The sequence below is a fragment of the Carcharodon carcharias genome, chromosome 7 (genome assembly GCF_017639515.1).
Source record: "Carcharodon carcharias isolate sCarCar2 chromosome 7, sCarCar2.pri, whole genome shotgun sequence".
NCBI lineage: Eukaryota > Metazoa > Chordata > Chondrichthyes > Lamniformes > Lamnidae > Carcharodon > Carcharodon carcharias.
In genome coordinates, this window is record NC_054473.1 from 119540564 (window position 1) to 119553394 (window position 12831).

The 12831-nt window shown below is 42.0% G+C and overlaps 1 protein-coding gene across 3 annotated transcripts in view; it reads left to right on the forward strand.

The window, feature by feature from the left end:
• The window catches only part of rfwd3 (ring finger and WD repeat domain 3), a 29073-nt gene extending 16713 nt beyond the window's left edge, over positions 1–12360 (forward strand). For all 3 annotated transcript variants that reach the window (XM_041192419.1, XM_041192420.1, XM_041192418.1), the window contains exons 8-13: positions 1589–1817; positions 2436–2586; positions 4220–4396; positions 5009–5223; positions 5912–6129; positions 11026–12360. In XM_041192419.1, coding sequence (XP_041048353.1) covers positions 1589–1817; positions 2436–2586; positions 4220–4396; positions 5009–5223; positions 5912–6129; positions 11026–11169 — 1134 coding nt within the window. In that variant the 3' untranslated portion in view covers positions 11170–12360. The remainder of the gene's footprint in view (positions 1–1588; positions 1818–2435; positions 2587–4219; positions 4397–5008; positions 5224–5911; positions 6130–11025) is intronic.
• The last annotated feature ends 471 nt before the right edge of the window (positions 12361–12831 follow it).

Consider the following 12831-nt stretch of genomic DNA (forward strand, 5'->3'; position numbering starts at 1 on the left):
TTCACTGACAGCAACATCCAGATTTCTGCATTTAACTGTGTACGTGCGGACGCTAGTAATCACTCAGTTTCTGCTGACAGCCTCATCGTTAGTACTACCAGAAATTCTGGGCTCTAATCACAGCTAACTGGCAATTTACACTCTAGAATAGAAATGTTATCCTCTTCGCCAGATCTTGAACTTCTGTTCAGAGTACTTTTGTTCCGATGCACTTAATCCATACCCAATTGTTTTGCTGGTCTGTTCAACAGTGTGATGTCTATTTGTGGACAGATAAACTTTCCAACACTTCAACCTAGTTCTACCTAACTACTTTAATGTTGTTCTCTAGTTTTGCCATCTCTGTTCACCTCACTTATTCAACCAGACTGTATCCAAACCAATCCAATCCCTTTATTTAAAACAAACCTCCATCTCTTCAATCTGTGATTCTGTTAAGTAAATGCCTTAACACAAGGAGCTTCTTCAAATAACTAAACAGCTAGGCTGGGTATCATTCAAGTTGCCCTACTTAGCACCTTCTCTAGATCCTTCATATCCTTTGCCATGTTTGGGGATGAAAGTTAGGCACTTATCAAATCCTTACATAGCCTCAGTAAATGTTCTTTGTATGCTTGTTTCTATGAATTCAACCTAAAACCATTTTCTTGCGGTCACATCACACTGCCTTAATAAATTGTCAGCAATAACTCCTTGCCACTTGTTTGATTTCTTGTTTCAACCGGTATTTCTTCATGGTGAAAATATGTCTGCATTCTCCGAATCCCAAAAGGTGCATTGAAGGACATTTGAGTTTGATTATTTAGGGATCTAAGTTCTATTGATTTGGTCCAAATTTTTAACCCTAATATTTTCTGTAATTGCCAAGTTGATAAATGATTTTGTTGATGCCTCCAACCAAATCATTATTGAAACTCATTACCGGTGTGGTCCCAAACCCTGAGCCTTCTGGAGTTCTACTCATGACCATGCAACTGAGAGCAAAAAAAAGAGGTCAAAGAAGGGATAAGGAGATTAAATGCCATGTGTGTGGTCAGCTTTGCATTATGTCTGATGTGTGTAGTTCTATATTAAATTCCCTGTGTGTGTAGATCTCTATTAAGGCCTGGCATTTGTAGTTGTATTTTCCATTTGGCATATTTGAAGGACAGCAGCTAAACTGGGTAGAGACAAAACTTGCAAGTAATATTGAGGCAACAATTGAGAATCAGTTAAACAATGAATGGGCTATAGGACAGAGACACAACAACAGTTCAGACTAAACTGAGCACAGAGTAGAAGGTAGCAACAGGGTGTGTAATGAGTTTCCTCCGCATGTAGCTGTGTTGAACTTTTTGTATATGAAATTCCCTGTTTATGAAGCTATATATTGGATTCCCTCTGTGTAGGTATATTTGTAGCTGTATATTAAATCTTTACTGAATTCCCTGAATACATTAATAACCATATACTGAATATCTTTTGAACATAGCTCTCGGCTGGGTTCCCTCTGACTGAGAGATTATATTGGGCTGTGTATGTGCCTATGTAACTGTACATTTGATTCTTTTGTGAGCATGGCATTGAATTTTCTGTATCTCTGCTATAGGAACTCAGATGTCTGGTTGCTAAGCACAGTCCAAGTGCTTCTCAAAGCCCCTCTAGTTCCTGTAATTCTCTAACTGGTCACACCAGTTCCAGTCAAAGTCAGTCAAAGTACCAGTTTGAGAAAGGCATCATGGTTTCGCAAAATGGGAACTGTCGAGTCATGGCGTACTCTGCTTTGATGAGCTGTCTTGTTGTGTCCCAACCTTCTCCTCAAACAGCTCTCCTACCTGGTGAGTTCACAGGGGCTCTACAACTGCTACTTCTTTCTACTAATTAGTGTCTCAAAACCGGTAACCTCAGGGCCAGGTTTATGCCAGATTTCGGATCTTGCTGGCTTTTGGAGAAAAAAATCTGAATCTTAATTCAGTTAGTAGACACATGAAATCAAGGGAATAAGTTTCCTTTTGTTAAAGTTTGAAAAAAGAATACATAGCAAAGAAATAACATTTGAGGAAAAAAATGAAATAATATGTAAGGCTGACTCTTAGGCTCAGGTTAGGTGGGGCAAGGGTCGCTCAGACTATTCAGCGTGGAAAAGAGTGGCACGCAAAGACCATAACTAGTCCAGTGTGCCACCGCACCAATGCAGCTATTGTCCCGCTAAGTTACTTCGCTCATTTAATAACTACTTGTTATTTAATAACATATATTTAGAACATTCACAATTTTTGAGTCCTTTCTGCACACAGTTGATTTCTGAAGTCAAACAATTTTAGCCAGCAGCTTTGCTTTTTTTGGGGGAGTGGATGTGTTGTGGGGTAATAATATTTGCTGTTGCGTTGTAATTACGGTAACTCCATTAGTTCAGTTTTTGCTGCCTGGGCTTACCTCATTTGTCTGCTGCACAGGATGTGGCGTGAAGAAGATAAGTGGGATGAACTTCCGCAGCACCCAGTATGTCCCGATCCATTCCAAACAGATCCGAGGTCTGGCGTTCAGTGACCGCCCTGAGAGTGTCTTACTTTCTGCATCCCTGGACAACACTATCAAATTAACCAGGTAATAGGCATCGAATTGTAGAGGCCATTCTGGGAGGAGAAGAAATCAAAGCAATGACAGAACGGTAGTTTTCATTGGCGCCATCCAGAGAAATGAATAAGATTATATATTGGGCAGTGCCTGTTAACTCCTGTTGTTAGAGGTTGAGAAACAGATGCACATTTCTTCTTCAGGTATGCTGGCCTGAGGTTCTTGTTTTCCTGCAAGCATGACCCAGACCTTCCTGTCACTTGCCATTTTAACACACCATCCTGCTCTCATGCCCACATGTCCGTCCTTGGCCTACTGCAAAGTTCCAGTGAAGCTCAACGCAAACTGTTGGAACAGCACCTCATCTTCTGATTAGGCACTTTACAGCCTTCTGGACTTAATGTTGAGTTCAATAACTTCAGATCATGAACTGTCTCCTCCATACTCGCCCCTTTTTGATCCCCCTTTTCCAATATTTTTAAATGTTTATATTTATTTTCCCCCTATCTCTTATTATTATTTTTAAAATTTATTTCCATTCATTGTTTTATCCCCACCTAGTAGCCCATTTTTTCCCACGCCGTTCCTCCCCTCCCCCCACTCTACCCCCACTAGGGCCACCTGTCACTTGCTCATTCTGCTTTCTACTCTTAATGTCACCATTAGCACCTCCTTTAGCCAGTATCACCACTATCAACACCCCTTCGACCTTTTGTTTATGACATCTTTTGCAATCTCTCCTTGGCCTCCACCTACCACTGGCCGTCTGTCCAGCTTCACCTGTCCCACCCCCCCTTAAACAGTATATATTTCACCATATTTTTACTTCTCTTTAATTCTGAAGAAGAGTCATACAGACTTGAATCGTTAACTCTGTCTTTCTCCCCACAGATGCTGTCAGACCTGCTGAGTTTTTCCAGCAATTTTTGTTCTTGTTTCAGATTTCCAGCATCCGCAGTATTTTGCTTTTATCTTCTTGTTTTTCTGCTTGTCTCCTGGCTGCCTTGGGGATGGTGAAAACATGGAATTCTTTGCACACTTGCAATTTGGCTAAATCAGTTGCTTTGGACTTCAGGTTTTCACCAAAAATAAATTGCCACACATCTTCCAGGAGAGCTCCATCTCTATGTTCCACCACAGTATGCAGGAAAGTGGTTATGGTGCTGGACTTGCATTCCAGAGGTTATGAACTCAAATCACACCATGGGCAAGATGTGAAACTGTATTCAGTAAATCTAGTGATGTGTGGCTATCACAAAAATGACTTCTAAATGATTGATAGTGTCCTCTGAAGTAGCCTAGCAAGAAATTGTAGAAAAAAAAAATAATTGGAAGAAGCTGCACCACCATCTTCTCATTTGGTGAAGGGATTGTTGGCATTTCTTGCATCCCAAAAAGAAAGAGCAGCTGAGGGCAGCTCAGGCTGACCCGTAGTGCCCTCATGCTGCCCCAAGTTTAAACTGACCATGACACAATGCCAAACCCTTTGCAATCTTCATAATCTTGCTACTCACTGATGGGAACAATCTAAGATTACAGCCACGTTTTGTATGAATTGTTTTCTTTCTTGTGGTGAAGTGTCCAAGATGTTGGCTGTGTCATTCCATCACCCTGTACTTGTTCTAACTGCCTGCAATAATCCTGTTAATTACCGTCTCTGTAGCCTGATTGCCAACACTGTGGTTCAGACGTACAATACTGGTCGCCCTGTGTGGAGCTGCTGCTGGTGCTCAGATGACACAAACTACATCTATGCTGGGTTGATAAATGGCTCCATCTTGATTTATGACATGAGGGACACCACGACACATGTCCAGGAGCTGCCATCACAGGGTTCCAGGTGCGTCTTATCAGTACATTGTGGAGTTTTACTTTTTGCTGGTGTACTTGGATACTGCCTTTGTCCTTTCTGACCTGGTATGCTTGCCGTACTCCCTGCATAACAGCAGATGCACAGCAGTCTGGATCTCCGAGGAGCTGATGTTGTGGCGCTTGTCACAATTGACCAATGGGAAGTCTCACTTGCAATACATTCAGATTATAAAGCAAAGTTACATGCTTGATTAAGTGCATTAGAAGCCTTGACTAAAAAAAATATATATGGTGCACTCCAGAAGCACAGTGATTGACGGGACCAGAGATTGTGAGGTGGAAAAGAGACCAGGGCACCTTTACCTTTGAGTAACTTTTCAGGCAGAAGTCACATGACTGACCCACATTGTATCATAGAAAAATTGTCTATCATACCGGTTCTATTTTTCTCAGGATCTGCTCCAGTTATTCCAAGTTTGAGTTTTTTGATTATGTATAACTACTAGTGATTGCATTAATAGTTGTGATTCACTAATTTGCTTTCTTTATCTCCTAATGCATTTTTATATAAAAGATGAGAGGGATCTATCATGTGATTGCATATTATAACTTTCTCCCTGTTGTACATTTCAATGTGTAGGTGTCCTGTGACTTCATTGTCTTACCTCCCACGTATGGCTTCGGCAGCGTTTCCATGTGGTGGTCTGGTGGCTGGCACTCTGGAGGGGGGGTGCTTCTGGGAGCAGAAATCCACAAACACGTACAAGGCGCACTTGCTGCCCCTGGAAGTTGGAAGCTGCACAGATATACAGATCGAACCCACGATGCGACACTGTCTCGTTACTTACAGGCCAAGTATGTGGAGCAAGATTTTGTGGGGGGTGGTGTTGTGGGAGGTGAGTGGTGCTATGGCATGCCCAATGGAGCAGTATGGGCACTATACCTTTTAGGAAATCTGGCTTGGTTGACAAAGCAGAGTGACATTGGCTTCAGTGCCCTTGGGTGAGGGAAGGTCGAACCAGTAAGGATTGTGTACTTCTGGTAACTGCCCAGCCAGCCTTCTGGGTGAAGACAGCATCAGGTTCCTTGGGCCCTCGGGCCTGCTCCACCATTCAATAAGATCATGGCTGCTCTGATTGTAACCTCTAATCCACATTCCCACCTATCCCCAATAACCTTTCATCCCCAAGAATCTATCTATATCTGCCTTAAAAATAGTCAAAGACTCTGTTTCTGTAGCCATTTGAGGAAGGGAGTGCCAAAGACTCACGACCCTTTGAGAGGAAAGGTCGCTCCCCATCTGTTTTAAATGAGCAGCCCCTTATTTTTAAACAGTGATCCAGCTGCGAAGGACCCGTGATCGTGTGTCTTGCTGTGGGCATGAACATTAGTCACTTCCCTGGCCTTGCAGGGCTGCTGGCAGTGGTCAGAGTAGATCTTGGCAAATGGCCTCACCTTGAGAAAGGGAAAATTTTATACAATCAAAATTGAAAAAACTGTTGCCAGTCTTGAATGCAGTATTAATGTGTTTTTTTTAAAACAGGTAAAACCCATGGTTCTTTACGGTGTGTGATGATGGAAATGTCGAGCAGTCCCTCCCCAGAGTCGCTCGAGAACCTGGTCTGCACATGTTATCCAGTGCAGACGTTCAAAGCGGGCCCTACGTGTAAACTGCTAACCAAAAATGCCATTTTCACAAGTCCGGAGAATGATGGCAGTGCCTTGGTGTGTGCTGGGGATGAGGCAACCAACAGTGCTATGGTAAGTGATGGCAGTCCTTTTTGTCATCAGTTGAATCTTGGATATCAACTTTCAAACTACCTTCCTTGATGTTCTGTGCTCGGGATTGTAACATGGCAGCTGGTTAGGTTAATGGGGATAAAGGTAGTATGTCTGTTCTATTCAGCATAAAATCAGGGTCAAATAATGATTGAAAAATACAATGGTTATGAGGAACGAAGCTGAGGAGAGAATATACCACAGTGCAGTGTTATTAACAGGTCACTAACCAGAAATGTTAACTCTTTCTCTCTCCACAGATGTTGCCAGAACTGCTGAGTATTTCCAACTTCGTTTTTATTTCAGATTTCCAGCATCCGCAATATTTTGTATAATATCCGAGGGAAAGGGTGATGTGATCTGTTATATTAATGCTTCCCAAACTAATTTCCAACGTAATCCCGTTTTAACAGCTGAAAGTAAATGTGACATCAGCAAAAACAAAATAGCAATAAAGCAGCATAGTAACATTTAGTACATAATTATTACAGTTTGTGTTGTAGATCAACATAAAATAATACATCATAAATATAAAAATCTGTTTTTAGAGCATTGTGAAAATATTATGATTTAATGAACTCGTAGACTTCAGTCAAGCTGTCCATATTCCCTGGTGACAGAAGACTGCGAAGCCCCTCTCCCCCCACATACATAATCAGCCCCTCTCCTATTTTTACTTAGTTCTGTTGAAGGGTCATGAGGATTCGAAATGTCAACTGTACTCTTCTCCGCCAATGCTGCCAGATCTGCTGAGTTTTTCCAGGTATTTCTGTTTCTGTTTTTGTTTTGGATTTCCAGCATCCGCAGTTTTTTGTTTTTACCTCTTCCCAACCCTCATCTGCCCCACTTACTCAGCAGTCCTGCTTCCTAGCCTCCCTCAGCCCACTCGCTCACTCAACAACCCCTCTACCAAAACCCCACACTTTCCACTCATTCAGCAGCCCCCCTTCCCAGCCCCACTTTGTTGCCAGTATCTGTGAAAGGGCGCTATCCTGGGATAAGGAGCCTGTACAGCATGAAGACAGGATCAGAAAATACAGCAAACCCGACACTCAGCTTCCTGGCTTAGCCACAGGACTTTCTGGTTTTTCCTGCACTCGGTCAGTACGGAGTTATACTTGCCAGCCTCCAGCAGTGTCAAGTCGGCACACGAACATCCCGGGCCTGCTTGGCACTTGCCACTGAAAGTCTAAAGTCTATGAGCACTTTGGGCTCGCTGTCTGTCTGCCTTGTGCTGTTTTGCAGAAAAGACCTAGTAGGTTCCAGGTGTGTCCCACTAGATCCTCCGGATTAGGTCATCTCCTCTCCGCAATCATCGTTGTTGCTTGGAGGAGGGGCAGCTCATGACCCCAAATGTGACTTCTGCAACCCTGTCGGGGGTTGCAATCCACAGAATGAGAATCCCTGTGTTAGAATCTGTAACCCAGCTGTGGGATGCACTAAAGTGGACCTCTAGCTAATTGACAATCACTGCTGCACAAGTTTCAGGACAATGAACCCGTGTCCTGCTGTGATTCACTATAGGCTACCTCTCTTAAGAAATAGGAGCAGTAAGCCATTCAGCCCCTCAAGCCCACCCTATCATTCAACAAGATCATGGATGATCTGCCCCAGGCCTCAACTCCTCTTTTGTGCCAGCTCCTCATAGCCCTCAACTCCCCAATATTTCAAAAATCTATCCACCTCCTCTTTAAATACTTTCAGTGATCTAGCCTCCACAACTCTCGGCTAGAGAATTCCAGATGTTCGTTACCCTGAGAGAAGAAATTTCTTTGCATCTCAGTTTTAAATGAGTACCTCCTTATTATGTAACTATGTACCCTAGTTCGAGATTTCCCCACTATTGGTAACATCTTCTCAACATCTCTGTCAAGCCCCCTCAGAATCTTGTATGCTTCAATTCATTTTTCTAAACTCTAATGAATAAGGGCCTAACCTGTTTAGTTGTTCTTGATAAGTCAGCTCCTTCATCCCAGGAATCAGCCTAGTGAATCTCTTTTGAACTGCCTTCAATGCCGATATATCCTTTCTTAAATCAGGGACCAAAATTGTACACAGTACTTCAGGTTCGGTCTCACCAACACCCTGTACAGTTGTAATAAGCCTTCCTTATTTTTAAACTCCAACCCCCTAGCAATACAGGCCAAAATTCAATTTGCCACCTTAATTACTTGCTGCACCTGCAAACTAACTTAATGTTTCATGCACAAGAACCTCTGATCCCTCTGTGCTGCACTTTTTTGGAGTCTCTTTCCATTTAAATAATAGTCTGCCTTTTGATTCTTCCTGCCAAAGTGCATGACCTCTCACTTTCCAAATTAAACTCCATCTGCCAAGTTTTCACCCACTCAATCTATCTATATCCTCTTGCAGGTTCCTTATGTCCTCATCACAACATGCCCTCCACCTATTTTTGTACCGTCTCCAAATTTGGATATATTACACTCTGCCCCTTCCAAGTCATTAATATAGATGGTGAATAGTTGATGCCCTTGGACTGATCCTTGTGGCACTCCACTAGTTACTTCTTTCCAACCTGAAAAAGACCCATCAATCCTGACTCTTTGTCTTCTGTGTGTTAACCAATCCTCAATCCATGCTAATACATTACCCCCATACTGTGGGCTCCTATCTTGTGCAATAATCTTTTATGTGGCCTTACCTTATCAAATGCCACCTGGTAATCGAAATACACTACATCTACTGGTCCCTCTTTATCAACTCTGCTTGTTATATCCTCAAAGAACTCTAGCAAATTTTTCAAACATGATTTCCCTTTCACAGAACCATGTTGACTCTGTTTGATTGCATTAAGCTTTTCTAAATATCCTGCTATTTCTTCCTTAATAATGGACTGTAGCATTTTCCCAACGACAGATGTTAGGCTGACTGGCCTATGGGTTCCTGCTTTTTCTCTCCCTCCCTTCTTGAACAGTGGCATCACATTAGCAGTTTTCCAATCCACTGGGACCCTCCCAGAATCTAGTGAGTTCTGGAATATTTTGACCATTGCCTCCACTATCTCTGCAGCCACTTCCTTTAAAACCCTTGGATGCAGGCCATCAGGTCCTGGCGACTTGTCTGCCTTTAGTCCCATTAGTTGTCAAAAACTTTGTCCCCTGTGATAGAGACTGTTACAAGATCTTTCCACCCATTAGCTTTTTGCTTATCTGATATTGTTGAGATGTTTATAGTGTCCTCCATCGAGAAGATGTTATCAATTCTCCAATCGCATCCTCCAAGGGTCCCATGTTTCTTTTTATGTACCCGTAGAAGCTTTTGCTGTTTGTTTCTATATTTCTTGCCAATTTACTTTCATAATCAAAGTTACCCCATCTCCTTTTCCTTTTTGCCTGTTTTTCCAGAATGTCGAATACCCTTGAACATTGAGTTCCCAGTCTTGGTCACCCTGCAACCAAGCCTCTGTAATAGCTATCAAGTCATATCCATTTATTTCTATTTGTGCTGTCAACTCATCTATCTTATTACAAATGCTGTGTGCATTCAGATAAAGAACCTTAAGCTTTGACATCTTACCATTATTACTCATTCTGCTTCTGATTTCTGCACTTTTCTGCTTGTATTTTCTGCCCTTTCCTGTCACATTTTGATAATCTTTCGCCTCTTCACTACCCTGCACCTCTGCTCTCCCGTTTCTTTTTGATCTTTAAAATTTCCCTTCAATCGAACCCTCCCCCAGCGACAGTGTGTGGTGTTTGATTGTCAGCAGCTGTGATTTCACTGGCACGGTACAGCTGTAGTAAGACTCATTGAAGTGTCTTCAGGTGTACTACAGATAATGACATAAGAATACAGATTCTGCAGTACAGCTGCAAGTGCAAAGCTCATACTTGATTCTGGGTGGCTAGTTGTGTTTCATTCGTGTATTTGATTTTGCTCATTTTAGTGGTTTGGGTTTCATGCCTGTGGGTGTGATGCTAAATTAAGCCACATGGTGGCAGCAGGTATCCTCATACTTATTGAAGTTTTTGTTGTATTCAATTAATAATGCGGCTACGGAATGAACACCTTGGTCATGGGCAGCACTGTTGGGAGCATCCAGGGTGTGGGATACCCACATCCTCCAATTATAAGTGAGATTTCAGAGTCCGAGAGTTGAACCCAATTTAAAACAAATTCGTGAATGCTAATTGTTTCACTTGATTTTTGAACTTGTTGAAGATTTCATGTCAAGGAAAAGTGATTCAATTTTCTTTCCATTCCATTTGCCACATTATGTAACTTAACAGCTGGTTTGATCTTTTTTGCTGAGGTGAGCTAAAGATGACCTTTGTGAAAAGCAATCTAGAAACAAGAGTGTTGGGCAAATGTGAAGGGGGTCATGCTGAGGACCACTGTGTGCTCGCATGGTGAGAATGAGAGCAATGATGGATAGACAAGGCTGCTTTGTAAGTATGTGGGTGGGAGGAGGATTAAGGGATTATGTAAATGTTATATAACTGGGCACAATCTAGTGGTGTCTCTTATAAAAGTAGACGACCTTTCTGACTTAAAATGCTGGCTATGCTCAGCAAGTTCCTTGACATCTGTGAAAGGAAAAGCTGCATTTATGTATGGACTACGCAACCTTGTTGGATCATCTAACTGTGAATCCACTGTTGTGTTTCCAGCATTGGTTTTTACTTTAGTTTCTGGTATTTGTGTGTTTTTTGTCATTTTTCTGTCCTTTCTCCCTGCAATGAACCGTAAATTAGGAAATATCAGGATTGGACTGTTGGGATGGTGTAGGGGATAATTTGTGGATGAAGTAGCAGACATCCTGATCGTTTCACCGTAGAATTCTACAGGCTGCCTCTGTTCAGCTTCCATCTGAAGATGTCTGACCATATAACCCTTTTTACTTTCTTGCTGTGGCAGGTGTGGAATGCAGGGAGTGGCTCCCTCATCCAGAAGCTTCAAGCTGACCAGCCTGTACTGGATATCTGCCCCTTTGAGGTGAATCACACCAATTTCTTGGGAACTCTGACAGAAAAAATGGTCAAGATCTACAAGTGGGCCTGAAGGGACTCTGTGTTTAAGTGCTTGCCATCACAGACTCACTCGGACAGGAAATCTATGGCCCAAGTCGGGTGCTGATGTCGTAAATGAATTGCTGCACTGCACCTGCCTCGGAAACAAAGCACCTTGCATTTTTCAACAAGCCCACCTGTCCTCACAGGTAGGGCTTGATTTATGTAACTGCCCTACCTGAGCTGTCTCCTGGTAATCTACTAACTTCCCCTTTTGTTGTAAACTGTGGCCTTTACTTAAATGTAATGATTAGTAGTCTCACATTTCCAAAGGTTTGCTAGTTTCTGATGAATGCTTATTTGTTGTTTTCATATTTGTGACATTTTCAGGGAGTTTGTCTGTGAATAAAAGCTTATTCCTGTCATTTTGTTCGTTATTTTTCCTCTTATGGATTCTCATCCGGCATTCCCAGTGTTCTTTGCTTCATGTAATGCCTATCTGTTACCAATTCCCAGGAAACCTCTAAGTGGTTTTGAAGTGACTCCTCTACCCGAGTGTATATATTTTCCCCTACTTCTGTTTGGGGATAGGGACTTTCTGACCACCCCTTTACTGAATCTTGCAATAAGCTGACAAAAGAACTGAAAGCACCAGTGATGATTCAGTGGGACATTATATTATTACTGCTGCAGGCTGGTCCACTGCATTACCATTTGAAGCCACCTTTTGTTTTAAATCCCCCCTGTATACACCAGTTTGGTAATGGAGTAGAGAGGGTTCCAGTCAGGGAACCATAACAAATTTTCAAAGGAATATTGAGGTCACAGGGTATATTGTGTAATGCCTTAAACTCTTTCTATTTATATTGGATGACTTGATTTTTTTTGTTGTGTCAATTTGATTGGGGAATAGAGATTCACAGACAAATGCTTATTTAGTTTCGCAATGAAGGAACAGATATGGCATTGAATAATTCTGTGGTTGAGGTAAAGGGTCCATGACTGAGTGTACATATCCAAAAAGGTTGTGTGACTCGAAGGCTGAAACCTGCTAATCTAATTCAGTGCAGAAAGCATTGCCCAGTAGGTCGTTGGTGAGGACTTTGAAATACATTGCCTGGAGCTGTACTGATTGTGTATCTGAATGGAAAGTGTGTATCTGCTACCCTGTGTGCAATTCAAACTTTCTTAATGTACATAATTGTCATTTTATTATTACTTTGAAATAAAAAGTGAAATCTTATTTTTTTTCCTTCTACACACCAGCTGCTTATTAAGTGATAACTGAACAATACAGGCTCTGATACAGAAGTGCTACTACTGTGACCGAGGTCCATGATGTGCCTGAGTTGTCTCTGGGCTTTCGTCACTTTCCACTTAGTGCCAACTAAACCTTAGTGTACTGGGGTTGTAGTTTTGCAATCATGTATGGCAGCCAAATATGTTGCTGTATTTCCAATATTCAGAACTTGCTTGACTACTTTTTGTGTGAATTTTTGTGTTCATTGAGGGAAGAGCTGAACTGAGATATTTCATGATTGGCCAGCCTTTTAATCCTTTTGAGGCTCATGTGAATAATGGTCACTTTGGCAAGGTACAGAAGATTGGAAATATTTGGCAATAAACAAAGGGAATATTTGGGGTTATGAGTGAGGTTCTAAGGATTGTAAAGGAAGGTAGCACCAGGAATATTCTCAGACTAGCCAAGTGGCCT